Source organism: Gossypium raimondii, chromosome 5 (genome assembly GCF_025698545.1).
Source record: "Gossypium raimondii isolate GPD5lz chromosome 5, ASM2569854v1, whole genome shotgun sequence".
Taxonomy (NCBI): domain Eukaryota; kingdom Viridiplantae; phylum Streptophyta; class Magnoliopsida; order Malvales; family Malvaceae; genus Gossypium; species Gossypium raimondii.
In genome coordinates this window covers 12,937,204-12,952,500 of record NC_068569.1, presented here as the reverse complement: position 1 = coordinate 12,952,500, position 15,297 = coordinate 12,937,204, and the positions used below count along the sequence as shown (strand labels likewise).

The following is a 15,297-nucleotide window of genomic DNA, read 5'->3' as shown; positions in this document are numbered from 1 at the left end:
AAGTGGAGGCGATGGCCAGCCCCACTATGTTGTGGTAAAGTGGAGGCCAGATTTAACTAAACCGAATAAATAGTTTCAGGTAGTGCAGTTGGAGTTTGGTGGGTTATATATGGGGAGAAAATTGATGAGGTAAGTTGTAAATAAATAAATAAATGCATGTTTAGACGTTAACCAAAATTACAGGCGGGCTTAACTGGCAAAGGTAAATTCTATATTAAGCAAAGTGAATCAGAACTCTTTATTACTGATTTTGCTTTATGATGTTGTTGTAGCTTCTAATTAATTTACTTGGGGCCTCAATTTAAGCCCCTTTTCATCATCATCATCATCATCATCATCATCATCATCTTCTATAAAAGAAAGAAAAATTTCTGAGAGTAGAGATTTTTATAAGGCAAACAACAGTGCTACCGAGAAAGAAATCCGAAATCGACCAAAGTAAATAAAATGATCCAACGTTGACAAGAGAAGTGATAAGACATAAGAGTTAAGTACTTATTATTACACAATTCTGAGACAAGGAAAATTGTCAGGAATCATTAAGACGAAATGGATTGAACCAGAGCAGGGAGAACAATAATAAATCGGGAATCAAAATCGGAATTAAAGGGTGGACATGGCTTTCTAGGCGTTTCCTTCTCAGCCTCTTCCTAACATACTCTCGCTTTTGCGCATCGACCCATTGTGCTTCATCCACTCCCTTGGCTAGAATCAGTGGTGGGGGTTGATAGTAAGGGCACTTGGACCTCCAGGAAGTTTCGGGGACACCCAATCTTGAGACCCTTTTGAGGAAAAGAGAGATTCCCCATTTCAGGTGGAGGGAAGGGAAGGTATGGGAGTTGGGTTTATTGCAGAGAATTGGAGGGAAATCCCAGTTGAGGAAACATGGAATTTGTGTGGAGATGAAGAGTTGAGAGTGGAGAGGCGGTGAGGTTGTGGGGCTTGTTAGGATGTGGGTTAGAGCCTGGAGCTTTTGCTCCCATGTCGACTCTTCCATTTTTGCTTTTTTCAGTCTCAATTATGGATTAGCCTTGTGACTTCGGAAGGAGACAAAAAATAGAAAAAGAAACAAAGGAAGGGTTTTTGTTTTTTTGCAAGGCTAGAAATACCTTCATCAAGGAATTGCCATATCGCCTGCCATTTGCCTTTCTTTACGTTGATTTCATGATGACCGACTACAGAGAGATGATGAATCATGAATGAATTCACGTTTTCCTTTTTCTTTTAACAAAAATCTGGGATTCCTCCTCACCACTTTCCTCATTTGTTTTTGTTTAATAGTTAATCTTCACTCATGGATGCCACGGCTCTTCTTTAGTTTCATCAACGGCGTTACCGAAACCAACTTTTTAAGAAAAAAAGATTTAAAATTCAAATCCCCACATTTTTTTTAAAGAAAATGACTAAAATTGTCATGGACGTGAAACGCCCCCAGTGTGTAAATGTCTGCGTATCTTTGTACACAATCAATTCAATGATCGACTCCAATTTTGATTAGGCTACAAATAGATGCAAATATCATAAGCCTCAAAAATCAACATTTGGCCTCAAAAATCAACATTTGGGTCAATGAATATCATACTGTATTGATCTGGACCCTGGAATACTTCCATGTAAAATTGACTCATTGGCAACAAAATGACCCGGTGCTGTACGCTGTAATGCGTCTAACTCTTCTTTCACCTTTTAATATCAAAAACCAATCTGTAAAAGAGATCAGAGAAAACAAAGTGCAACAGCTTGGATGTCACCTACTATTTCAGGGTAAGACACTACCCCCTAAAAGAAGATTTCTTCACCTAGCTGAACTATGTTAAAAGCAGCATCCAAGAACCCAGTATAGGGAAGGTAATGAAAGCAGAAGCCTGAAATACCATAAAATGAATTATACCAGCAATTCAAGTAAATCTTCATGTACAGAAGATGGCAGCTGGTACTCAAGAACATACCAGAAAGAATACCAGTTCATCATTGACAAAAGCAGCAGTAAGTTCATTTCTTTGCATCTCCTATTTGATGAAAGCTTGCAACTGCAAACAAACAGAAAACATTTATTTCTTGGAAAGCCAGAGGTTCCTAGGGAAGGGATATACTTCTTTGTACTTGGCCAATATTTTCTAAAACTAATACATATTAACTTGTAAACTGGAACCTCTGATGAGCACAAAGGAGACAGATGGAAGAAATTTAACATGCTGCTAATTTAACTCCTTCAATTGTAAAGCAGGCCAAATTCTGTGCATTGGAGGAAATTGAATTGTTACTAAATAATATTCTGAACTAAAGCACAAGATTGCAGAATTCATGTCTGCATACATCCAACAGAGATGATTGTACGCAGAGAATTTCAAGTTGAAAGTGTAAGACAATTATTATCCTTCTCTTACAAGCAATTTCAGTGCCTTGGTAATAAAAGTTAAGTATGGTTAATATCATTCAAGGCAACATTCGCATCTGATAACGGGCCAATTAAGGTTCAAAGTCTATGTAGGTACATAGTTTAAGGTTCATAATATACTCTTCTTGGCTGATAGAACTATAATTCCACGAATACTCGGTCTTATTTACATGACCGATCAACCCACCGATTTTCCATTTTTTAGGTTGGAAAAGACCAAAAGTTTCCATAATAAGTTTCAGAACTTAGTAAAAGAAAGAGATTCTGCAATCTTGAAGCCATTATATCTTACAGTCTTCTGTGTCAAATTGCTAAGGAGAGTGGAAGAGGTGTTGATAGAGGCAAGCGCAATACTGAAATTAAAATGTTTCTTGACCACTTTTTTTTAATGGAAACTTCACAAAGGTAATGTCAAGTAAGTTTTGACATGTGAAGACCTTCAAGAGTGACACCATTATTTTTCAGACAAGAATCTAGAAAGTCATGCAGTATCAAACATACCTCAGGGTGAAACCTTCTAATTGCTGAGTAAAATCTTTTCAATTGTTGCAGAGCTTAAGACACGTAGTATCTTATGATAGGTCCTTTTCCCCAATGAATAAGAATCCAAGGCCTTCAACGGCTTCGGGAGATGTCTTCCAGAAATGCCATCTATGAACTATTCACATACAAGATTAGATTATTTTATGACTAACATGAAAAACGAGCATATGACAAAGTATTTTTGCCTTAACTAAAAGGAACTATAAAAGTTATAACTGTTGCTGATGCTTTGATATACAAAGATAAAATTTACAGTAATTTAAAGGGACAGAGACTGAGGAAAAGAAGAGGTCTGAAAGACTGTCAACTTATTATCTTACCTTCAAGAATGTGCATCTCATATTCCTTTGCTTTTAAGCTTGCAATGCCCTCATCTGTAACACAAAGAAATGATGCAAATAAAGGATAATTATAATGAGAAAAACCTTTATCTTCATTTTCTTTCAAATTTCCCTGAGTTTAACAAATAACTGATATCATTAGGGCCTAAGACCATACTTTAGCAATTTGAAGTGCCTGCTCAAGATGTTGAATTTGAACCCATTGTTCTGTAACAACTTCTGCCATCTAAATGCAAGGGAATGGAACTTTGAGTGAGTAAAATACAAATTATTTCAATATTAGTTATATCAAGAGATAATAAAATCAATAGGGAATAAACAAGTTTTCAAGCCTTTTACACATCAACAATCAAAAGAAAGTTCAAATAACCAAGAAAGAGTTCTGATAAAATATGGTCATTTTCATTAACAACTTAGAAAGAATATGAGGATATAATATTTCTCTTCCATTTAAAGAAATACAGCTTAGCGTTGAGCCAGTGACTGGTACCTAAAGCATAATACCTGATGACCAACCCAACAAAACCTCTCCCAACCCAACAAGGATATTTAAATTTAGAAATGAGGCAACACAAACTTCAATAATTGGAACAGCAGCAAATAGGTGCTTAAAGCATTCTTGCAGTTATTGATGAAACTCTTATGCTACGTTCGGTAGGAATATTATTTCTTCATGTCTTAGTACATGAGTTACAAACAAACTAACTTCAGATGGTAATTTTTAACCACTAGCACAACTTGTTTTGAGCAATGAGAAAGAATTTTTTTTTCTTATTTTGAAGAGGTCCTATTTTTTACTAGAGTTCTTCTTGTCTTTCTAATTTCAAGTTTAAATATACACTATATGTTATGAAAAACTACTTTAATACTTATGTAGTAAGCTTTTCCTTGTGTTAATACACTAGATAACTAAACGAGGCATTAAAGTTTATTATAGATTATATAACGTTATAATATGAAGAAATGCTTAGTCATTCAGCATTAGATGGTCATGGTGTATGACAAACAAGAAAAACCCCTCACCAACATCCCCTTGGAGCAGTGATTGATGCTCTCTTGTTGACACCCCAGGGTTTAGGGTTCACCTCATATTATAATTGTACCCCAAAAAAAAAAACACCAAAGACGAAGCCCTCATCATTTACAAGCAGAGTCTCTATACGGAAACAAAATTAACGAATGTAAATGCTAACCTTTCCAACTTATGAAGTAACAGCTTCCAGTCTATCCTCGGCGTCCTGTGCTTTCAACTCTAAAACATGACGATCGAAATTGTTCTTTCTCGAAACAGCCCAAAGGCCGTGTACCTAGGATCATGAAGCCTGGTGCTAAGTTGAATTGCACTAAAGCAAATATTTCTTGCCACTCACCCGTACAAACATGACAAGGAATCAAATAGGACGAAAAAAAGTTTGAAAGAGCGATTATATTTATAGAAGCATTTAAAACGAACCTCCTCTTCTAGAGCGTTAAGCTTTTTTCATCAGCAAGAAACGAATAATCCTACAATTTAGAAATTGCAAAATAACATGTCAATATGCTATGTACATTTAGAAATTGCAAAATCACATGTCAATATGCTATGTATTTTTGGAACAAGATTACTAAGTGAATAAACCCTACCACAATTCAATTTTCGGCTTTCAAAAGCAGCCCCCCCTTTTTTTTTTTTTCATTTTGAGACATCAATAGGGAGAAGACATTCAATCCAAATAAACCCGAGTAACATACAAATGAAAACAAAGCTAAAAACAAAAGCAAAGCTTCTTAGGAAAGAATTGAACCTTAAGATCAAATAGAGCAGACTGCAGATAAGTGCTCTTGTTTGCCATGTCCTCGAGGGATTTCCCGTGTTCCTTAACAGAAAGGGTTTTAGCATTAAGGTTTTGAATTCTTTCTTCAAGAACAGATTCTGCATCCATATTTTACAATAGTCAAGGAATCGAGGTTAAGATCAGTGTTTGTTTGGAAACTCTAAGTAAGGTATTTATTTATCAGTAAAGAAATAAAAAAGAAATTTTACCCAAACGAGAGATCTTGAGCTTGGAGTCGCCAATTCAAGGATCAAGAGATTGTGGTTGTTACTTTGTTCATCTTGAGATGTGAGTGACAAGAAGAAGAAGAAGAAGAAGAGGAAGAAGAAAAAACTGAAAATGGAGGGAAGGAGAATCATATTAACCGCCATTACTGCCTCTTCTAAACAAACTTTTTTTTTTTCTTCTATCTTTCCTCCTTTTTTCTTCTCGGAAGAAGTAAACAGAAATAGTGGCGGGTAATCGAAGCTTGTAGAATCCAGGAGAAAATTGTTATTTCATGAAGTATGAACAACCAAACAAAAATCAGTTGAATAAAGTTAATTCTATTTACGAAAAAGACAAGGTATTTCTTTCTGGTAAAGGAAAACAGAAGATATTATTATAATTCGTCCAAAATCAAAATTGTTTGAAATGGGCAAAAAAGTTTGCAATAGGTTTCCGTCTGAATTTTTTTAAATAAACATTCATAAGGTCCTATCAACAACAATATTTATGTCAAGCTCCAACTCAAATATTTTTGAATGCTTTGATTATTTTCTATTATTAATTTTAGAAACATTGTTATTATTCATTGTAATTTTATTCGATTCAATTCGTTTTATTTTATTAATAAATAGAGAAGCCCCGCACATGACATTGCGAGAGCTTCATTCTATTTCGAGTAGCTCTCACTTCCCAAATCAAAAGGGACATCTGCAAGGTTGAATGTCCCAAGTGTTTTCAGCATACTCTTGGATTGTCCTATCACTGCTAAATCTCCCAGAGCCAGCTGCGCTAAGTATACTCATTTTTGTCCATCTCTCTTCATCAACGAACGCTTTATCAGCGGCTGCCTGTTCATCTCAACACAGTCCACAATTAAAATGCAATTCCCTTTTACAAGGCATTCTTATTTCTAACTGATGGAAAACCAACTATTTACCTGGGCCTCTAGATAGCTCATAAAATCGGCACCAAGAAGAAAATAGTCACTCGTGCCCTCTATCTTGTCGCACAAAGATTTGAAATAGTCTTCAAATCCAAAATGACCGTCTCGGATCATCCTACATATAATAGTTACACAATGCCACTCAAATCACTTGAAATTTAAACCAATAATATCTAAATCAACTCAACCTCTGTATAAGAAAAGCAAGGATACATATACTCTCCTTTACAGAGAAACTAAGATGTAACGTACTGATAAAGCTATACACTACGTAGAATGAAGGGGTATAATACCTTACAACACGCGAAAACTGAAGAGGAACTTTAAGAGTGGGTCCTTTCTTGCGCAATGCAACAACTTCATGCGCTTTTGCTCCAAACAGGAACTGAAAGAAATGTTATCAAAATCTACTCCTACTAATATTGTTAATTCATTGTAAAAGTACCATGGAGGCTCTTGTACTAAGAGTTGGATTGCATTTCGCCTCCTCTACTAAAAAAATGGGCAAACCAGTCCCTATACATTAGATTAAAGAGCAAATTGGTCCTTTCTATTAAAAATTTCATTCTTTTGTACTATTAAAAACTGGCATGATTGACGAAATAACTAGACAGTGACATGTGACATGCCATGTGTACCTCATGCTAACGTACAGAGACCAACTTTTAACAGCAAAAATGGATGAAATTTTCTATAGAAGGACCAGTTTGCTCTTTGATCTAATGTAGAGTGACTAATTTGCTCATTTCTTGAGTAGAGGAGGTAAAATACAATCTGACTCCTAATACAGAGGACTTCATGGTACTTTTACCTTGATTCATTTGTATGACTGTTGATTTAGCACTTACCATGTTATCCTGACCTATTTCTTCAACCATTTCAATTGTAGAACCGTCTGCTGTGGCTAAAAGTAAACATCCGTTCATCAAGAATTTCATGCTGCCAGTTCCTGATGCCTCATGTCCTGCAGTGCTGGATCAGAAAGTAAAAGAAGTATACATCAGAAGTAGACAAGTTGAGTGGAAGCAGGGTTTTTTTTTTTAATTCTGGAAAACGGGGCTCAGAATGTGGAGAGACTAATTCTGCCCCAATTAATCACCTGGATATTATATTATATTATATTATTCCATCAACCTAGTGATTCTGAACTGCTCATACATAAGCTTAATGACAATTAATACTAAAAGATTCCAAAATATTTCGACCCAAATTAATGGTAAAATGGAGGCATACAACTTTAGAGTGACAAATAGATCTATCTATATAAGTGAAGCCAATAGTTGACCACATAAAAACACAGAAAAATCCCAATCAGCAATCACTACAAAACATAATGTAACTGCTAACGAAATTGATAATATCATCTAATGTGCAAAACTTATGCATACTACCTTAGATGTTGAGAAAGGTCAGCCCCTGGTATTACCATCTCAGCAACAGAAACATTGTAATCAGGGATAAAGACCTGCAATAATACTTAATGACTTAGAAAGACAGATTTGTTATTAGAAGACAAATATAAAGGTCCTTGCAGCTTTAATTCATCATCATGGTTGCTGATTATATCTGTTTTAAGGGTAAATTACTCACCCTTCTGAGTAAACAATACACGCTTCAGAGTTCCATTGAACTTCTAGATAAAATAAACACTAGCTTACCAACTTTAAAAGATCTCCAATATCTTTATCATTGTTGATTCTTTCAGCCACAACATGACAGAGTTTTATAATCTTCTTTGCAATTTCATATCCTGGAGCAGCTTTTCCTCCAATTATGCAGACCCGTGGTACAACTTTTTTCCTATCATTCTTGTCCATATTCTGCACCAAATGAGAATAGCATGAGCAAAGATACCTCTGAGTTACACATTCTTTTAACTTATTTTACAATGTTCGAAAATATGTACAATTTCTAATACTTAAACATCTTTATGCAAAGCCAAAAAGATGATGGTTAAGGAAATGGTTAATCAACTCATATTACAATGAGTAAGGAATTGTTGGTCTTGCAAACATCCAGCAACAGGATGGTAATAACTTAAACCTATGTTGTTAGTTTGCTACACGGACAATTCAAAAAGGCGCATATAAAAAGAAGCATTTGATAAATTCCACAAGTTTTCATGGCTCTTTCAGCCAAAGATGGTGTTAACCTTGATGCAATCATATCTATGGATAATGCCAAGTATATTAAGCAACTGCCGCTTATATTCATGTATTCGCTTTGTCTGCACATCAAACATTGCATCCAAGCTGACCTGCCCATTACAAATAATGCACACCAACATTACATCATTTCAGAGCTCCTTAAAAATGGAAAAAGAAATGTAGGTGCAAAAACTATAGCTTTCTTCAAAACCTTCAAACCACTCATCGCTTCAATGTACTCGGCAAGCCTTATTTTGTTGACCTTCTTAACCTATGAGATAATAGTTAACAATAAATGAATGAGTTAGCCAATGATATGTTTTGTTTCAAAGGTGAAGCATGCCAACTATGAAAGTACCATCTTCCATTCTTGATGCAATTCAGCATTAGTTGCATAGTCTCTCAAGCCTATTAAAAGGTCAATATCACGGATCCAAGCTTCTGTTCCAAGCCATTTTGAGATAAGAGCGCATAAACTAGGATTGCTAACAACAATCCAGCGACGCTGAGAAACCAAATATTAAGAGATCAAAATAACTACACAGCAGGTGAATTTAAATTATTCGCGTACTTTTAGTTATCAGGGCAAGATGCATCACAGCATCACAGTAACAAGTCTAAAATTTATTTACAGGTAGCAAACAACTTAACCTATCAGTAAGTTAATGTACTGAAAAAACTGTAACTTATTTTAAACCTGTGTCACCCCATTAGTTTTGTATTGAAACTTGTGCGGCCATAGGTCATAAAAGTCCTGAAAAGCATTAATAGACAACAACTAAGATCAACTAATTAAAGACATTCATCGAAGCTGAGTTCTATTTCAAACTTGTTACAAGGAAAGGCAACGTTTAAGCAGGAAAAAACAAATATAAGTTTTACCTTGAATAATTTTGTTCTCAACAACTCTGAATGTAATCTGGAGACACCATTCACGGTATGAGAACAAATAACTGATAGATTTGCCATTCGAATATTCTGACAAAAGGGATGGTTATGAACTTCAATTTTCATAACATTCTAGCAATCCATCAACACAATATAAATTTTAGAAACCCATAAAATTTGAGATATATACCTTCACAGCACCTTCCTCAACAATTGACATCCTGGTCAGCCGATCATAATCTAAACCAATCATCTTCTTTAACTCTTCCACAAAGTTGAAGTTTATGTCATATATAATCTGAAAAGAGCAATTTTCTAAAATAGTACGAAACAAGTTGACAACCAATCAAACTAATAAATTACAATCTAAAGGAGTGTGGTAATACAGGAAAGAGTTATGCGGAAAATAATAATTAACCACATGCATGCTTCTGTACCTTGGAGGCACGATGCTGTAGTTAAGAAAATTATTAAGATGAAGCTTATACCATATGACATCAGATATAAATGAAAGAATATTGTAAGATGAATCTTGTCCAGTAGAATTACTTAGGCTTTCAATCACATAAAGTAATTCAAAGAAACGGGTAAACTTTATCAAAGCAGAAAGTACATTGCAAAATTCAAACAAAACACACCTGCAAATGTCGAGGGAGAAGGTTGCCCAGTAGATCCACAGGAATTTTCTCCAGTCCTTCAGGTGATACAGTATGAGTTGTGAACGAAAATATTTTGCATATGATGTCCCATGCTCTATGCCAGCTTAAATGCTCTTCATCCAGAAGCACTCTCATCACCTCAGCTATTGCAAGAGATGGATGAGTGTCATTCAGCTGCAGTGCAACCTATATAAAATGCAATTGGAGTTGACAGAACAGGAGTCAAGCAGCAGTCAGCACTCAACCTAGGGATGATAATAAAAGTGGAAAGAAATCCTTCTCAGTATAGAGAAAGATTCCTCACTCAAATCTCACAACTGCCATCATCTGAAAGCAAATCAATTGTTAAGGATGTGACATTGAGAACCTGAGAGAACCTTGAGAACAGCTATGTTACAGAACCAAGGCATGTCACCTCACTACATGATCAGATCAGTACAAACTAATCCGATTCGAGGTGTCTCTACATATGCTTCTGCACTAATAGACACATGAAACATGCAGCTAAGAACCTTCTCTGGAAACTCATCAAATTTTTTATGAGTGTCTTTGAATCTTCTGAAGATGTCTTGTACTGACGCGGATACAAAGAAATATTGCTGTTTCAACCGCAATTCTTTACCCTGAAAGAAACCACCAAAAAGAAATATGAATGTAGATCTACAGAAAGACAAAGAAACATATTTGTTCAACCCCTAGCAAACATTTCAACCAAGTTTTCAGTGAATGCAACATTAATAATCTCCGATTAAGTACCTTTAATTTCCCATAAATCAAACAATTGCAGTAAAAACTTTAGAAGACGAAGCATGAAAAAATTGATGAGGCAGACTCTAATCTTGATGTAACCAATCAAGTTAAGGAAAAGCAATCACACCTGATAAGAACGATCGTCGGGGTATAGTATGCTACTAATACTTTCTGCCCTCTGTCTATTGACTACAGCATCAACATAATCCCCAGTGTTAAAAGACTCCTGCATTGCCATGCTCCAAACCCAAGAATTTGAGACATAACAAGGTCGCATACTAACAAGAATCCATAAGCATGTATGGCGATAAATATCATACAAAACCAAAAATCAGAATCTTAAAGAATTTTCCAAAATAACACCTACAAAAAATTAAAGTCTCTAAAACTAAAAGTAACAAAATATCTGAAATATACAAAATTCTTACTAATTAACAAATCTTTCTAGAACCGACATCAAATACCTGCCTCAAAGACTATACAAGACAGGATAGATGCTAACCTTACTAACATAAGCTCTCACCAAAATATAATTCTCCAAAATGCAAATAGTGAAATAAAGAAAAAAAAGAAAAGAAAGATAAAAGAAATAAGCACATTGAAACAGCAAATAACTGATATCACTTCAGTTGGATTAAGCATGTTTCAAAACAATTAAGCCAAAACAATTGAAAGAAATTATTCAAAAAGATTTCCAAATCCCTCACTGTCTAAGCAGAGCTTGATGGGTAGGATATAGAAGAGATCCGTACAGAAAAAAACACATGATTGCATATATGACTATGTTTTAAGCTACCAAATCAGCATTGTTAGCTCAGTCCAACTATAGCATTTCTAGCGAATCTAGATCATAAGAATTAGTTTTATGTGCCAGATCTTCGTACTTTAGTTTAATCCACCTAAGTGTGCATAGAACTCATGCATAACTGATTGGACTTTGTCGAAATTACCATATCATTTTGATCACTTGGTTTCGCAGCCCAAAGGCGAAGATTAATGGTATTCCTTGTTCCATAACCAGGTATTGGATTGTCATATGCCACAGCTTCAACCTATGAATATGAAGATATTGCTAAGCTAAAAAAAGCCAACCACATTCACTTAAATTTAGCACTCATTTAAATCATGCATCGCCTATGAGTATAACTAATGGGTAAAGAGTTTTATGCAAATGTCTAGGCTTCAATTTATGAAAAGAATTACAGCCTTACCATTTCTCCAGGAACCCAAACTTTACATTTCTCTCCATTCAAAAATTCATCTGTGACTGTCCCATAGAACTTTACCATCCAAAAACATAGTGAACAGAAGTTTAGTAAACAATACAGAATTGCAAAAGAATAGAAAGATGAAGTCAAACATCCAATATTCCCACAGATAATTGAACACATCTAAGTGCTTACAAACCTTTACAGGATATGTTATGTGAACTCGCTCAATCTCCCAAGGGTTTCCAAAATTTAACCAATAATCAGGCTGTTCATGTTGAAATCCATCCACTATAACTTGACGGAACAACCCGTACTGGTAACGTAATCCATAGCTGCAGAAACAATCCCCTAGAATTAGATTATTAAACATAAAAGCCAATACTCGTTTGAGGATATACAAGTTATGCATGAACTAAATGACATGATTTTGATGCAAGAATTCGCTAAATGATATTGAAAAAGGAAAACTAGCATAGATTATAAATAAGCTAATACTAATTAGAAGATAAGCAGTCAACTTCACGGTCCATAATCCATTTTGGTTTCAAAGCCAGTATGGATAATGATTCAGTACCCCTACTTAATGGAAGACTTATATGTATTACTTTTAACTTGAAATGCTTCCACAAATCTTACAAGAAAAATATAGAATAGAGGCATACCCCACTGCAGGGTAGTCCAAAGTTGCTAGAGAATCCATTTGACATGCTGAAAGACGAGCAAGGCCTCCATTACCCAGGCAAGCATCTCCTTCCTTAGAATATCATAGTGAATAAGATAAAGAGGAAAGTAAATAATTATCTGAGTGTACAATATATATATATATAAGAAAAGCTTTCTTCCAACATGATTAAGAATTCAGTTTTAACTTGTTCAAACAGAGATCTCCCTCGAGCTCTAATTCCAAGGAGAGGCTGTTTCGAAAGGACGAGCACACCTTAACATCATACAGTTTTTTGGCTCTAGGCTCCCAAGAATATGGCCATCCATTGGATTCACCTAGTTTCAAATCTCCGACTACCACACAACATGATCTCCAATAAATATACTTGATGTATTCAATTCTCCTCGCAAACAAACAATTACTTTTCCGGATCGTGATATGCTAGTAATAATAATCTAAGATTAGGACAATAAAGGAGTACAGAAGAAAATCAAATGTCAAGTTAACCTGTTCAGCTAAAACTTCAAAATCAAAACCAAGCTGGCTTAAAGCATCTGCAAATTGGTCGCGAATTCCAAGGTTGATGACAATATTTGACAACGAACGCCCTGAAAATATAAATTGCATACAGTTGTTTAGCATGAATGATATTTAAAGCACTGAAGAAAATCCAGAATAACATGTGAATTCAAAAACTAGTTCTACTTGTAATAGAAACCAAAGTCAGATCCTCTAGATTTGATAAACTATAGGTGCTAGGAGAGTAATAGAAAGCATAACCAAACTTCTCGAGAGCTCTTAAACTTATCCATCATTTTAATTAGAGTAAACATTATAAGGCTCATAACGGTAAGAAAGTATACCCATAAGAAACTCAAGCGAAAGAAAGTAAACTCGCTTTGGGTCTTCCTTCTTGAAATGTATCAGAGTATCATGCCAACGTTCAATCAACCGATCTCTTACGCTGTGCGCCAAAGCCTGTTAAACAATCGCACTTAAGTTATACTATACATTCCCGCCAAATTTTTAAAAAGGAAGTCAGAATTCATTCTCAACCCAACAACGAAAATTTAATCTTACTTGATAAGCTTCAAAATCATCGAAACTAAATCGCGATCGAGCCACCGTGTACTCAACGTGATGTAAAATATCCTTTTGTAAGCTAATCGGGTCGTTCTTTAAGAAAACATCCATCAATCCAAGCATCCTCTCAGCTTGGCCTTTCCTCTCCCCAAAATCCAACCGAGGCTTCCTTACCACGACCCCTCTATCTGGCGGAGCCACAGACAAGGCGGCATCATCGTCACCGTCGATTGCGTCGATCAAGGCCTTGTTGATACTTTCCAAGCTCTTCTGATCATCGATCTTGTTGCCGCGGGAATCGGTTACGAAGAACGTCATGACAAAATAGTCTTCTTCAAAATCTACGGTGGCCTTCTCGACGCTAAGACCGAGGATATTGAAGACGCGCGTGATAACTTGGAGGAGACCGGTACGGTTACGCGCACGGATGACGAAAACGGTTGAGTTGGCGTCATTTTCAGGAGAGACGGTTTCGACGGTAACGGAAGAGGATGAATTGGTTGCGGATGTGGCGGGAGGGCGTTTGGCAGCAGAGAAAGTGAGTGGAGGAGTGTTTCGATGAGGAAGAGTATAGATAATTGGTCGGGAGGATAAGTTTTTAGAAGGGAACAGAAAAGAAGAAAATAACGTGTTTGGTTTGAGGGGAGAAAAGGAGAGGGTAGCCATTGTACTGGACAACTGAGATTTTGCAGGCTTTTACATAATCATTGAAGAAGAGGGAGGAAAATTAGTTAAAATTAGAGATTCGTGAAAATGTAGTAAAAATGGTAGGAAGCGAAAACGAGGTGAGTTGATAACCGTGAGATCTAGTTTAAATATACGCCACGTTAGCAAATTTAACATTTTAAATATCACGTGCACTGCATGCCCACTTTTCATTTTATCTTTTTCCAACAAATTTTGTTGATGTGGGGGGGGGGGGGGTTTATCCAATCCAAGATGGATGGATTTGTCCCATAATCACGACGCACTAAATTCAAGGATGCTATTAGTACGAGAGATTAATTAAGTAATTTCTTTTTACCTTCATTGTTGTTAAATACTAATAATAAATGCAGTAAATTGTTTTAAAATTTATTATACATTAATTTTTAGGCCTATGTTCTTATCATATTTATTTTTTATATGAACATAAAATTTAATATATAGTTTCTTTTATAGATATTGCATTTATATTTAATATTTATATTTAATATTATATTAGAAAATAAATTGATTTTGCACACATCACACCTCAATGATCATATGCTTTCTCTTCCTTTCATTGTTTGTTAACAATTTATTCAAGCACATTAATCATAAGAAAATTAGAATTCTTTAGGGTTCTCTGAAATGCCATACTGGTTTCCACCATTCTTGCACCCTTCCATTAAATTATTTGACGCCACTGAGTAGGTCAATTTGACAGTGAATCTCTTATTAGCATCCTATCTCTAAGTCAAATAATCCACATTGCCCTCCTTGTCCGGCGAAAGCATTATTGCTAATTTAAGCAAAATATTACATGGTAAAACATTTTCCAATAAACTCCAATTTCAATCACCATTTGGTGTAACCATTGAAGCCATTGACCCATGTATGATTCTGGCACTATTCCTCTTATCAACCCAATTAATCAATCAGTGGTCTAATGTCAATTGTAACACCCT

At 35.5% G+C, this 15,297-nt stretch overlaps 2 protein-coding genes across 3 annotated transcripts; both read right to left on the bottom strand.

Annotated features, from left to right (window-relative positions):
- Positions 1 to 408: 408 nt before the first annotated feature.
- LOC105769233 (uncharacterized) lies at positions 409 to 5,702 on the bottom strand. The gene is made up of 9 exons (XM_052631030.1): positions 5,306 to 5,702; positions 5,067 to 5,194; positions 4,736 to 4,785; positions 4,476 to 4,589; positions 3,440 to 3,508; positions 3,262 to 3,315; positions 2,900 to 3,056; positions 1,950 to 2,030; positions 409 to 1,865 (listed from the first exon to the last, which is right to left on the bottom strand). The coding sequence occupies exon 9, from the start codon at positions 995 to 997 to the stop codon at positions 530 to 532; it is 468 nt and encodes a 155-aa protein (XP_052486990.1). The 5' UTR covers positions 998 to 1,865; positions 1,950 to 2,030; positions 2,900 to 3,056; positions 3,262 to 3,315; positions 3,440 to 3,508; positions 4,476 to 4,589; positions 4,736 to 4,785; positions 5,067 to 5,194; positions 5,306 to 5,702; the 3' UTR covers positions 409 to 529.
- A 128-nt stretch (positions 5,703 to 5,830) lies between these two features.
- Positions 5,831 to 14,432, bottom strand: LOC105766808 (uncharacterized). 2 transcript variants are annotated; one of them, XM_052631028.1, is made up of 22 exons: positions 13,646 to 14,432; positions 13,429 to 13,543; positions 13,073 to 13,173; positions 12,564 to 12,655; positions 12,098 to 12,233; positions 11,902 to 11,970; positions 11,641 to 11,742; positions 10,818 to 10,916; positions 10,453 to 10,563; positions 9,920 to 10,126; positions 9,472 to 9,579; positions 9,276 to 9,371; positions 9,091 to 9,147; positions 8,752 to 8,898; positions 8,605 to 8,664; positions 8,399 to 8,503; positions 7,905 to 8,066; positions 7,638 to 7,711; positions 7,095 to 7,218; positions 6,540 to 6,631; positions 6,241 to 6,361; positions 5,831 to 6,151 (listed from the first exon to the last, which is right to left on the bottom strand). In XM_052631028.1, the coding sequence occupies exons 1-22, from the start codon at positions 14,312 to 14,314 to the stop codon at positions 5,999 to 6,001; spliced, it is 3,000 nt and encodes a 999-aa protein (XP_052486988.1). In that variant the 5' UTR covers positions 14,315 to 14,432; the 3' UTR covers positions 5,831 to 5,998. The 2 variants fall into 2 exon arrangements, with proteins under 2 accessions (XP_052486988.1, XP_052486989.1); XM_052631029.1 differs by lacking the exon at positions 11,641 to 11,742.
- Positions 14,433 to 15,297: the final 865 nt, after the last annotated feature.